Source organism: Marmota flaviventris, chromosome 16, assembly GCF_047511675.1.
Source record: "Marmota flaviventris isolate mMarFla1 chromosome 16, mMarFla1.hap1, whole genome shotgun sequence".
NCBI classification, from domain to species: domain Eukaryota; kingdom Metazoa; phylum Chordata; class Mammalia; order Rodentia; family Sciuridae; genus Marmota; species Marmota flaviventris.
The window spans coordinates 44,721,100-44,735,570 of NC_092513.1; the positions used below are offsets into that span (position 1 = coordinate 44,721,100).

At 35.0% G+C, this 14,471-nt stretch overlaps 1 protein-coding gene across 1 annotated transcript in view; it reads right to left on the reverse strand.

The window, feature by feature from the left end:
- Positions 1 to 14,471, reverse strand: part of Taf4b (TATA-box binding protein associated factor 4b) — a 138,489-nt gene that overhangs the window by 98,830 nt on the left and 25,188 nt on the right. The window contains exons 6-7 of the mRNA XM_027935756.3: positions 12,950 to 13,039; positions 8,397 to 9,011 (exon numbers count right to left, since the gene is read on the reverse strand). Of these exons, the coding sequence (XP_027791557.2) occupies positions 8,397 to 9,011; positions 12,950 to 13,039 (705 nt within the window). The remainder of the gene's footprint in view (positions 1 to 8,396; positions 9,012 to 12,949; positions 13,040 to 14,471) is intronic.

The window sequence follows — 14,471 nt, forward strand, 5'->3', positions numbered from 1 at the left end:
TACTGGAACTAATGTTCCTAGAGAAAAAAAATACAAGCTGAAGTAAATCAATTGCTATCATTCTTTGGTAACAGAAAAGAACTGGAAAAATAATGCTTTTCAATGAAGTTGAGATCAAACTTTTATAAAGTCCTAGGGATCAGATTTAAAGTATACAAAGTAATATATATCTGGAATCTCATTTATGCAGTCAATTTCATTTTATAAGTCAATTTCACTTTATAAGTTTCTTCTTTTCAGTATTTGAATTATGAGAGATAGTAATAAGATATTATTAGTAAGCTGTTTACCAGTTAGTCTTCCTACCATTTTTGATGAGTACATGAAAATTACATAAAGTTTTGAGGTGGGATTTAAAAACCCTAGGCGTGGTGTGGTGATGCACATCTGTAATCCCAGTGGCTCAAGATGCTGAGGTAGGAGGATTGCAAGTTCAAAGCCAGCCTCAGCAAAGAAGTAAGACCCTGTCTCAAAATAAAAAAATAAAAAGGGCTGGGAATGTGACTCAGTGGTTAAGCACCCTTGTGTTCAATTCCTGATACCAAACAAACAGCAACAACCTAGGTCCCCATCAGTCCTCATCTTAACGATGCTAACCTAAGGCAGCACATGTAACTAATCTAAAAATCTAACAACAACAACAAAAAAAAGGGACAAGGTGCACTCTTGCACACCTGCCAAGCAAAATAAAACATAATGAGCAATAATGTATAAGAGATTTCACTGGTCTTCTTTCAAAGAAAGTATCTAAAACCACTTTATTAGGCATCTTATGGAGAATGAAATCATTTTAGAGAAATGGAAATTGGCCCAAAGAAGACATATTTATTCTTATTTGGCAAGGAAAAGAAAAGCTATTGTGCTCTTTAAAAACTAAGACCCTAATTTACTTTCCCTTCAAAACAAACTCTGGCCGGGTGCAGTGGTGCATACCTGCAATTACTTAGCAGCTCAGAAGGCTGAGGCAGGGGGATTGCAAGTTCAAAGCCAGCCTCAGCAACTTACAGTGAAGCCTTTTCTCAAAATACAAGACAAAAAATGGTCTGGGGATATGGCTCTGGGGGTTAAGCATCCCTGGGTTAAATCCCAGGTAAAAAACAAAACAAAACTCTGGAATCAAGGAAAGAAAGGGAAAGAGTACATACCTTTCTTTACACCTCAAGTTCTGATGTTTTATTGGGGATGTTAACATAAACTAATGTACAAGCAGTTTATAGAAATTACAGGTCTAGAAATGCCAAGCAATATTCTTTGTTTCTTTCACATTAACTACAATCTGATATATGTGAAAAGGAATTATTTTAAATAATACCTTGATACCATTAATATGAAGTTCTAGGAAAAGCAAAACTAATCCATGGAGGAAATTATCAAAACAGTTGCTGCTTCTGGAAGATGGCAATGGGGTCTGAATGGGAAAGGGTAATAAGATGATGGCAATAATCTATATTTTGATGAATGGAGAAGGGGCATGAGAGAACAAGTCTACATTTTGACAACTCAGATGAGGCAGGAGAGAGCTCAGAGATTATAACAACAGTCTATATTTTGATGAGAGGTCTGAATTACACAGCAGTATGAACTGACTGTCAAAAAAAACTTTCATGTGGTACAAATGAAATCTGTACTTGTCATTGTAAATAGATATACCTCAAAAGAAAAAAAATATAAACAAATATTTAACTGTGATATCTATATTTAATAATTTAGGAAAAAATCTTTGAAATCCATCAAAAAATTAAGATAGACAGCTGGAGGGCTGGGGATGTGGCTCAAGTGGTAGTGCGCTCCCCTAGCATGCATGAGGCACTGGGTTCGATTCTCTGCACCACATAAAAACAAACAAACAAACAAAAAAAGATATTGTGTCCACCTAAAACTAAAAAATAAATATTTTTTTTTAAAAAGACATCTGGATAAATACACGATAAATCAAGTTTAACAGCTATAAATGCTAGAATCTAGGTGGGTGGTTGTATGATATTTACTATAAATCTCAATTTCTCTACATATGAAAATTCTTATAAAAATTTTTATTGACTAATATAAAGACATGGACACTATAATGTCTCCAGTTTTATTTTCCACAAATTCTAATATATTCTTATAAAACAAACTATCTCTTAAGTAAATTTGAATAAACTAGCATCAAACAACCTATATATCAAGAATATTATGATAAAAATTCTAATTCAGTTATAGCCCATGAGGAATTTACTGTGCAACTGCTATTTATATATGGTAAATAAATGGTAGGCCTTACTTGGATTCAACCTCTTTCTTCATTAGTCCTATTCAAGTAAAAGTAAAATCAAAAACTAATTCCACCTTTCCACTCTCATAAATAGAATGCAAAAAAGGAAGAAAAAAAGACAAACTACTTAGGATCCAAGAAGGTCAGTTCAATAACTGAGGGTCAACTACTTGAGCCAATGAAAAATTTTACCAATTTTTTTCTAACTCAATTTTTACTTATTTTCTCTTTTCTAAAGAAAATATTGGCAACCACCATGATAACAAACTAAAATTTACACCTTGAAAATATTTTTCCTATCCTGTGAGAACTGTGACATCAGAGGCAATTAGCACACTTAACTCTCACTAATTATTTCACATAGCATGTGTTTGTTGTAAAATTCTTTAAGAATTTCTCCTACCTCAAAATAATTAGGTGCAAGTAAAAATACAACAACAATTTTTCTTTTTTAGTATTTAGGGTAAATTTATTTTAGGAGTTCAGTTTTACTTTAATACAGTGAAATTGAAAGTTATCACACTTATACTGCACAAATAACTCATTCGTTTTTCTCTTATATCCACAAAATAGTAATATTTGGAGAGTGGACACTTATTAAATATTTGTGATACTGTTAAAGAAGAAATACAATAGAGGGGAAATACACATTTAAAATAAGAAAACAAATAATAATAAAAATTTCCTACCTTATCTCCAAGTATAAATTATTTTTAAAGATACTTAAGTGATAATATTATATTATGTGCATGTGCAAGCATATACAATGGATCCCACTATTATGTATGATTATAATGCACAAATAAAAGTATATTTTAAAAAGGAAAAAATACTTGAAAGCAAAAAATAAAAAAGAGACTTAAGGATAAATAAATGCAAGACTACTATAACAATATTCAGCTTACTCTCCAAAATTATTCACCTTTCTGGCAAAAATAGAGGTCAGGGATTTTGAATTAACTTTCCTCATTCATGAATTTTATTTGCATATATTGTGAATCTGAGGGTTTTTTATTTTATTCAGTTAAATCAGTTAAAATGTTTATCAAAATTTATATTTTAAAATGAACAGACTGAAATTAAAATTTAGCTTTTCTAAATTAAATTAGCTTTGCTAATTAAAATGAAATTTAATTTAGCTTTTGCTCAAACAAGTAAAACACTTTTTTTTTCACAAATATCTAAGGGAAGATTTTTCAGCAAAGTCTTCTGAAAGTTTCTACTTAATTATCTTACCTAGCTTTAGTAACCCATAATCCAACTCATCCACTCTCCACCTTGAAACAAAAACTAGAAGTAAAATGTTAAGTTCAATATTTAGTTTGAGTATATAATATAATAGCTACTATGCCAACACTGATAGGCAGCCAATAACATAAGTCATTTATAGGAACTGAATTCTTAGGTAAAATCCCCAGAACTACTTATTAGGGCCATATTTCAACATTTCAAGTATCTGAGTATAAACTGAAAAACAGCTAAAAGAAATTGAACAATTTCAGTTAATTTACATGAAAGCTTTGGCAGAACCCCCAAGTATAATATATAATAATCAATGAGACAGAAAGGATAGCATGCAGTGAAAACTCCATTTTTGTAAAAGCAGTTAATAGATAGAAATGTATACTTTGATAAAATATTAATAATGTAAAATCTAATCCCTACAATGGTAGCTTGAGAATATTTTTCTTGTAACTTGAAAGCATAATATTTAGATACCTTACCTAAGAGGCAGGCCATACAATTCTCCAGAAGAACTACTACAATTGAGAAGTAAATATTGTGGAAAACGTTTTAAATTCACAAATAATTAAAGAAATAAATTACCAAAATTTTAAACTTGACATTTTTAGACAGTCATCCAAGCCAGGTGTGGTGGAACATACCTGGAATATCTGCTGAGGCAGAAAGATTTCAAGTTCAAAGCCAGCCTCAGCAACATAGTGAGACCCTATCTCAAAAAATAAAGGGCTGGGGATGTGGCCCAGTAGTTAAGAAGCCCTGGGTTCAATCCGTAGTAAAAAAAAAAAAAAAAAAGGACAGCCAAATGCATATTCTTTACACCATACTGAGTTACATGGATCCTATGGTCTGGTGTGGTCTCTCATACTTTGAATGATTATTTGCATATTTCTTATAAGGTATATAAAATGCTTTAGTCTTTTCTAGCATCTTCAGTATTTTAAGCCTCACTTCGGAGTAAAATTAAATTGATACTTTCATTAAAATATTATTTTTCTAAATCAGTTGACTTGAAAGAGTACCCTAGTTCTGTCCTCTCTATACATTACCATACAAAATGCTTTTTGTTCTTTTAGCCCAAGTAAATCTGTTATTCAATAAATTAACAAGGCATCTTCAGTGACCTGCCACTGTGCATTTTGCCATTTTAAATAGGTAGGTACGAATAGGCATATCAAATCAAAATTAAAACAAAGCCCAAAAAAAGAAAGCAAAATTCACATTTTATATTTAATATTATTGTGGAATATTAAATTTTTCACAACCTTTTAGGAATAAAAGTATGAATTAAAATCCCCCTAAAATTTACCATCAGATTTTGTTACATTTTTTTGTAATTTAAATTATTTCTAATGTATAACAAGTTAAACCCAAAAAATGTAAATGCTGTCAAGATATTATTATATTACCAGATAGTTTTCTGCTTCGAGACATTCCAGAAACCTAGAAGGTCCTGCTGGAAGCATCATAACCAAACCCTAATGGCAAAGTCACAGGATTCTAGACTGAAATCCACTACTTGCTGACTAATACTGGATAGGTCACTTAGAATTTCTGGATCTTTAGTTTTCTCCAAGCCTTTTCCTCATAAGAATTTAAAAATCCATTCCACAGAAGCAATATGCTCTTAGAAGTCTATGTAGCTAACAAAGTATTATTTCACCTTAGGGACCTATGTGCTACAAGATTGTCAATAATGATTAGTTAGCATTGGTTCAATCATCAGTTATGACCCATAAAAAGGATTTCAATTCTATTCAGTTCTTCCCCAAAGAAGCCTTTCCTTGGGGCAATTCCTCTGTTGCAGTGGTCCTCAAACCTGGCTTATCAGAACAATGTTTAATTTTTTAATCACTGCTTCTAAAAAGTTTGTTTTGGAAGAAGAAACAAGAACAACTCCCAGACCAACCAAAGCTACCCCCCAACCACCAACCAAAGCCACACACTACGGCATCCCCTCATCCAGTGCCTGTGTCCAGCTGTCATCCCCACCCATGCCCAAGAGAAAGGCTGCCGGGGATGCTAACAAAGTCAAATTGAAGAATGAACCAGAGAATATCCGCAAGCTCCTGCTCCTCCAGAGCCAGAGCTCAAGCCTAAAAAGGCCCGGCAAAGAAGGGAGAGAAGGTATCCAAGTGAAAACATGATGCTGGCCAGGATGGCAATAACTGCAGAAGATGGAGATACCTTAAAACAGACAAGCACAGAAAGCTGACGGTGCTAGAGATACGGAGTGAAGGGTGCACATTTTTGATGATGATGTACTTCTAGTGACTGAACAGTTTAAAATACTATTTTTTTTACCAAGTTTCATAAAAATGCAGAACTTTGTTTTGCCCTTTTTTTAAACTATATTGTTAGCACACGATATGTTAGAATCTAGATGTAAGGTGTCCCCTAAAGCTCGAGTGTGAGACAATGCAAGAGGGTTTAGAGGTGAAAAGATTGGGTTATGAGGGCCTTAAATCAGTGCATTAATCTACTGACAGGAATTAACTGAGTGGTAACTGTAGGCAGGTAGGGTGTGGCTAGAGGGCACAGGTTACTGGGGTATGCCTTTGGGGTACGTTTTGTGTATGGTGAGGAGAGCTCTCTGTTTCTTGGTGGCCGTGTCCTGAGCTGCTTTCCTCCATCACACTCTTTTGCCATGATGTTCTGCCTCACTTCAGGCCCCAAGAATGGAGTTGGCCATCGATGGATTGAGACCTCTGAAAACATGAGCCCCCAAATAAACTTTTCCTCCTCTTCAGTATTCTTGTCAGGTCTTTTGGTTGTAGCAGTGAAAAATAAGCTGATTAAAACAGAACATTTCATTGTTTTTGGGGAAGTAACATAGGTCACTAATAGAATGTCTCCAAAATTGAATTGCTGTAGGGAAAACACCTTACCCTACTAGTTTTGAGAGATTTCCTCTTGGCTCCCAGGAGGAGGGATTCCTTAACACTGGCACATACAGTCACCTTGACACAAATGCCTTGTGGTGTGGAAAAACTCAAATTCATCTTTATGTTCTCCTCTCCCTCTCTATCAGTGTGGATTTACTCCCCTGAACCCAGAGACATGTAGGGACCTGACTCCCCAAAATTGGTTTTACCCATATGTCAAGCAATCTGAACTGTCCAGTGACATCACTGAGATAGTGCCCCTCAAAAGAGCATTAGTTCCTTTTCTAGATTAATGATATTCAGATTGATAATTCTGCCTTTTTCATTTCATTTCCTGAAAATCAGGGTTAAATATGAAATGCCAATCCTCACTCTAAACTTTCCCTATTCAGAACATCAGTTGATGACTTCATTGGGTTTTATGGTGCTTTCTGATTTTGGTAGTCTACCCAAGAAAGGAGTTTGAAAGTTGCTGTAGACTTTTAACAATTGCTTACCCATGTCCTACCTGAAATATCTCATGTTTATGAAAAGAATCTTTAATAAAGCTGGATATATGGGGCTTGGAAAAAATGTAAAATGTTGCTCTATCTCTGAGATTAAGTTGAGGCAAACAGAGAAATCTTGCACTGCAGGTGTATTTGAAAATCAGACCCAGAATAGGAAGGGCTAAAAAAAGATTCACGCATAGGAAATTACTATTACTTCCCAGCTATCCAAGAGTTAAGACTACCCTCCAATTCTGGGTACCTTATCTTCCCCCTTTTTTGTGTGTGTGGGGGAATGTTAGTTACCAGAGATTGAACTCAGGGGCACTTAACAACTAAGCCATATCCCTAGCCCTTTTTCGTATTTTATTAGAGACAGGGTCTCACTGAGTTGCTTAGCGCCTCACCATTGCTGAGGCTGGCTTTGAACTCTCAGTTCTCCTACCTCAACCTCTGAAGCTGCTGGGATTATAGGCATGAGCCACCGGGCCTGGCTTATCTTCTCCTTTGATTCTATGTCCAAAGCAGCCCTCTACCTTAGAAGACAATAATCCACAGATGTTAGCCTCTAATTCTGATCTGCAAACAAGGGTGGTGAGTATACACACAGTTTACACTCCAAAGAACAATGAACTAAAAATTTCAAAACACAACCTCTAACACAAAGGCTTACAAAAAAGAACATGGGCAATCACCAAAAATCAAAAGAAAGCAAACTCTGTTATGGTATAAAGAAGGGAAGAACTTTACAAGAAAAACCATGCACTCTCTCCCATAAGCTAACAATACTCACAGTCTTCTCACAAAATCTGTCTTCTCCTGAATAAAGCAGAACATTCTAGATATCAACTAATCAATAAACTGCTAAAATTTCCTTCTCTCACCTAAGAATCCCCCAAATGATCAAATTTAGGAAAAAATGCAACTTATTTATCCGTTCACCTGTCTTCATCAGCATTTTTTTGAAAAAAAAAGAAATGTTATCATACTATCACCTATTTAAAGTCCTAACTATTGGGCAATACAAAACAAAGGGACAGTATAAAACAACTAGCCCAGGCACTTAAAATATTATAATATAATGAACAACCACAAAAAACTGGAGCATTGTTCTAGATTAAAAAAGTGATAACTAAATGTAATAAGAAATTCTTCACTAGAAGCAAGAACAGGAAACATTATTGGGACAAGTAGGAAAAACTGTAAAACTGTACCAATATTAATGTCTCACGTATGATGATATGAATTGCTAATGTTTAAAAACAATTTTTTTTGTTAAGAGACACAGTATTTTGGGGAATGCACTGTCACAACTTCTGCAGCCAATTCTCAAAAATGATTTAGGGAAAAAAAATGTGTTTTTGTGCATGTGACTACAGACAGGGAGATGAAGCAAATGAGATAAAAAATTAACTGTCAAATTTGGTAGGATATATAGTCTTGCCAGTTTTTTACTAGTCTTGCCAATTTTCTGAATGTCTGAAACTTTCCAAATAAGTAACTGAGGAAAAATAAAATTTTACTCACTAGTTGCTTGACTTTAACCGCCTGTGGAATACCAGCTGGCTGTGAAAGAAGGGGGCCCGGCTGGGCAAGTTTGATTTGGACTGGAGTGCCAATGACAGGTTTGTCAAGTGTGGTCCCAGCAGAAGAAATGACAGGTTTCACAGATGGAATACAAAGAGCTGCAGCTGAAGTTTCTCCAAAAGTTACTGATGGAAGAGCCAGTGTTACTGCTGCTCCAGAGACTACTGGTTTCTCAGGTTGAAGTGAGACATTTGTTACTGTATTTGGTACCGATGTCACAAGTGGTTTTGAAGTCTGAAGCAAAACAGTTCCAGCTGTTGTTCCTCCTGGTACAGAAGCTGGACCCACAGAATGTAGTGTCACAACTCCAGTTTTTGCACCCCCTGGACCAGCAAGTGGATTCAGAGCTTGCACAGATACAGTTCTAGGTGTTGTTGTTCCAGAAACAATGATGGGCTTTTCAGATTGGGCTGAAGAAACTGTAGTTGTTGCCACAGGAGGTGTTGCTGTTGAGGTACAGGTGGTAATAACCACCTCACCAGAAGTCTGCTGAACACACTGCTGAATGAAGCTCTGGGAATTAGGTAGAAGTTGTCGTAAGGCAGTAACACTTTTCTGGAAACATGAAGAAAAAGAAGTAAATATTGAAAATAAGTTACAAGTAAAAACACTTCTCTCTCATCTTTATAACATAAAGCAAATCAAAACTACATCAAGTGTTTCAGTTGAGAAAACCTATTTTATCCAATCAGTATAAGATACAATTTAAAACCCAAAAGTGATTTTTCAATGTGAAATTATCATTTTTAGTATAAAACTTATTTTGGATATCTCAATTACCAACTTGGTAAAATAAAACACTATCCATAATCAGTGTAACTCCACATCACGTACAACCACAAGAAAGGGAAGTTATACTCCATGTATGTATAATATGTAAAAATACATTCTACTGTCATGTATAACTAAAAAGAACAAATTAAAAAAAAATACTATCATATTTCTCTGTATTCTATTCATCTAAACTCTTTAAAAGATCATTGCTGACTTTAGTAGCCATAAATTTACAATGCAGCAGAATTTCTTGTAAAATAACTTAAAAACTTTGGATAGAAATTGTCTTTACATTGAAATAGAGCTAATACAAACAAATGGATTTTTACAATCTAAAACAATTTTCTTAATTGAGTTATTAGCACATTTTCTGACTAAATTTTGAGTCAAGTGTTTATCTTTGTATCTTTTACTAAAAGAACAAAGACAATTCAAGTGATAAACTGTAGATTTTGCCTTTTCACTCCTGGGATTTTTGTTTGTAAAAATGAAAAAAAATATATGAAAATACAAAAATGGTAGGTTATCTTCATGAGCTGTTTGGTGAGATTTCCTTATTGTGACACTTAAAATTCAGTCACATTGCTTATTAAGAGTTAGAAACAATGGAAATACTCAAAGAATAAAATTTTTTTTAAAAATAAACCAGGCAGAATGGTGCATGCCTGGAATCCCAGCAACTTGAGAGTCTGAGGAAGGAGGATTGCAACTCTGAGGCCAGGCTCAGCAACTTAGCAAGACCCTGTCTCAAAGTAGAAAATAAAAAAGGGCTGGGGATGTAGTTCAGTGGTTATGTGCCCCTGGATTTAATCCCCAGTATCAAAAATAAATAAATAAAAGCAAAAGCACAGTTTATACACACACACACACACACACACACACACACACAGATAGATAGATAGAGATAGAGATAGATAGATAGTAACTAAGAAAAGCAGAAAACCCTTCAAAAACTTTTTTCCAAAATATGAAAATGGCAGAAAACAAACAGCTGGAAATACATGGAAAAATGATTTAAGTAAGTTTAAACTGGGACTCTAACAGGAGATTCTCAGAAAACTATAATTGGAAAGAAATATTCAATAATAAGAGAGAGAATGCAAATGAATATTTGAATTAATTATCTTTTCATTACCCGGCCAGAGTTAAACTAAAATGTTAATTCCTTCATCCCTATGTCATACCCAACCCCCAAAAGCTCTCAGGGATGGGGGCAGGGAAATTCTCTCAAGAAAAGAGTCTAAGAAAGATCCTTAAAAAAAAAAAAAAAATGGATACAGGGCTGGGGACATGGCTCAAGCAGTAGCGCGCTCGCCTGGCATGCGTGCGGCCCGGGTTCGATCCTCAGCACCACATACAAAGATGATGTGTCCGCCGAAAACTAAAAAAAATAAATATTAAAAAAATTCTCTCTCTCTCTCTTTAAAAGAAATGGATACAAAATGCAAATCCTTCATAGTAATATTTGTAATTTACAGGTAATGTTATCTAGCAACAGGTTAAACAGCCTAAATTCTAGACCTGTAAGTTTGATTTTAAAAAATGTTAGTAGATTTAAATGGTCCTCTCTAAAATGGAAGCTACTACTTAGCTCCAAAATTATATGTAAAGGATCTAGCAGAGCATCTGTTATGGTTTAGATTTTTTTTTCTTTGAGGGGGGTGGATTTACTCACGATTGAACCCAGGCATACCCACTAAGCCACATCCCCAGTCCTTTCAAATTTTTATTTTGAAACAGAGTCTTGCTTAAATTGCTGAAGCTGGCATCAGACTTGCAATCCTCCTGCCTCAGCCTCCCAAGTTGCTGGAATTATAGGTAGATGCCACCACGCCTGGCTGCTTGGGATGTTAAATGTCCTTGAAAGACCCATGTGTTAAAGACCTGATCCCCAGTCCCAGCATGTTGCTACTGAGAGATGGCAGAAATTTTAAGAGGCTACTCTTTGGGTTATTTGAACCATGCCTTCAAAGTGGACTGTGGGGCTTAGTCTTTTCTTCTTTCTTCCTTTCATCACCAAGCCATGAGGTTAGCAGTTTCACTCTGCCATGTACTCCTGACACTGTACTGCCTCACAGAGGGCCAAAGCAATGGGACCAGCTGATCATGGACTGGAACTGTGTGACAAAATGTTTCTCTTTAAAAGTCTAAACATCTCAGGTATATGTTATGGTAATCGATAGCTAACTAACAACATCTGCTACATAAATTTTCCTCCTTCTCCTTCACAGTATAAACAATAAGTACAAAACACACATATACTCAAAGAGAGTGAGTCATCATTATGAAATGCAGTACCTAGAGCTGAAGACCTTTCCAATGAAAGGGATTCAGGAAGAAATGCCTCTAATTTCTCAATCAAGTGGACAAATGGGTCATACAGAAAAGAGTATGAATCATTTCACAAATAGCTCATCATCTTTTTAGGCAAATTTATCCAATCCTAGTTATGGATTCTAGAAGTGTAAAGGACAAATCTCTTTCATATATATGTGCTTAAAATATATAATGATCCTTTGACTTCATTTCCCCAGATCAAGTCTTCTCTGGCTAATACATTCTCAGTCTCTTTATTTACACTTCATATCACATGACTTATCCTAATCAATTTAGCTACCTACTCAGAAATACTTTCTGGTGTTAAAACATCTTATGAAAATGGGATGCTTACATCTTCCTTTCCACTCTTCTTTCATGAAGCAACAAAAGGAGTTTTTAAAGCCTCCTACACCTCCCCTAGACAACTAACCCAAAAATTTCAAAAGGCAACTCCTCATTCTATTATGTCAAAATTTATGGGATGAGTTAGGCATGGTGGTGCACACCTGTCATCTCAGCAACCTGGGAGGCTAAGGCAGAAGGATCAGAAGCTCAAGGTCACCTTTACAATTTGGTGAGACCCTAAACAACTTAGCAAGATCTGGTTTCAAAATAAAATATTAAAAGGCCAGGTGCAGTGGCACTACAAGCCTGTAATCCTAGTGGCTCAGGAGGCTGAGGCAGAGGACAATCATGAATTCAAAGCCAGTCTCAGCAACTTAGTGAGGCCCTAAACAATTCAAGAGACCCTGTCACTAAATAAAATATTATAAAGGGCTGGGGATGTGGCTCAGTAGTAAAACATCCCTTGATTCAATAACCCCACCCCCACCCAAAAAAAACATGGCTTTTTGGTTCATTACAGCCCAGACTCTTTAATGACTTTATAGATTTCAATTTAATTCCTTTTTAACTTCTGAGAATATAAATGGAATATTTTTAAGTCTGCAAAAATAAGCTCCTATTATCCAAGCTACTGCAATCCAGATTCTATATACTTCAATAAATCATAGGTTATGCCTAACAATATAAATTAATTTTTTAAATTATAATTTTCCCACCAAATTTGGCACTATTATGGTTTATCACTCTAAGAGAACATGAAATTAGGACAAATTAGAAAACCCTATTTTCTCACAATCACAAGAATTTGAATGTATTCCTGTACAATTGTTAAACAATATAACATTATATTCACGAATGAGATATTACTCCTGTTTTCTCAAAATGTTCAAATGAAAACAATACTATGACTGAGCCTTACAGTTTACAAAAGTATTAAAGTTCCTTCTCACACTGTTATATCTTCACACTGAATTACTGTCATGTTGAATATTCAGGCTTCAAATTATTTTAAAGAAATCTAATCCATATAATTTCTTCAAAGAATGTGACTCTACCTTAAGAAAAGGAACTAGATGAGGCTGAGGTGAAGACTTCAGTTCAACGTACAATTTCCTTGTAAATTCTTCTGCTTCAATTTTTGCATCCTAAAGAATGGAAGAAAGAAAACACATAGGTCTACAAATTTTCAGAAGAGGCAAAGCTAGGGATGGTGATGCACAACTGTAGTCCCAGTTAAAATCATAAGGGTAAAGAAGGAGGATCACTTGAGCGCAAGAGTTTGAGGTCAGCCTGGACAGCATAGGAAGACCCTGTCTTTTAAAGAAAAATTTAATATAATTTAAAGATAAAAGAAGCAAACTCTGGGGGTATAGCTCAGTGCTTGGTTGCATGCATGAGTCCCTAGGATTGATCCTCAGCACTGCACAATTAAATAAAGAAAGGAGGCAAAGATTTGAAGCTTTTCACAAGTCCATCGTTACATGGGAGCATTTTTTTCATTCACCAGAGAAATTAGTAAACCTAAATAATAGAAATGTATATTGAAAGACAATACATTGAAGGAATGATTTTTCTTCTTGTGGGGGTGGAGGACATTCCAGTAAAAAAAAAAAAAAAGTGAGAGAAGAGCTACATTATTACATCTTTCAAGAACAATTAAGAAGTAAAGACACAGGAGTTTCTTAGGATAGAAAGAAGAAGTTATCTGGAGGACTTTGAAGTTTTTGTTTTGTTTCTATAATTATTAATTATCTTAAGCTAAGATTATATTTTTAGAGTAATACTGAGTCCATAATAGCTGTCCCAAAGAACTTAGGAATGTTTACTTATTATTTTATATTCTAAGCACTTCAGGGATCTGTAAAGTTTAAAATATTTTTCATTAATACTAATCTTTTTTGCATTTTCCACTGTTGAAATATACCCTAAAGCTGTAAAAACAAGAACATGCAAAACTAATGGGAAGAAGCAGTAGCAAAGTGAAATAGTTGTCATCATACTCTACACTGCTGTGCATTTATAGTTATGAAAAAAAATTATATGTTAGTTTTACTTTAAAACATTCTCTTTTTTTTTTTTTTTTTTTTTTGGTGGTGGTGGTGGGGGGGGTGCAGGTACCAGAGACTGAACTCAGGGGCACTCAACCACTGAACCACAGCCCCAGCCCTATTTTGTATTTTATTTATTTAGAGACAGGGTTCTCACTGAATTGCTTAGCGCCTCGCTAAATTGCTGGGGCTGGCTTTGAACTCCCAATCCTCCTATCTCAGCCTCCAGAGCCGCTGGGATTACAGGCATGTACCACCGCCCCCAGCTAAAACATTCTTGATGTAGTAAAAATTAGTATTATTAAATCTCAACTCTTCAGTAGACAGACATCTTTTTAATATTGTAGATAACAAAGTGGAGGCCACACATAAAGGACTTCTACTGCAGGCCAAAGAAAGATGCTCACAGAAAAGTAGTTTATGATTGAATTACTAGCTAAATTAGCAGCTTTTTTTCCATTTTTTGCTAGAAAGAATTACAAAACAACTGTGGTTATTCAGACTTGGATATTTAGAAAATACTTTCTCA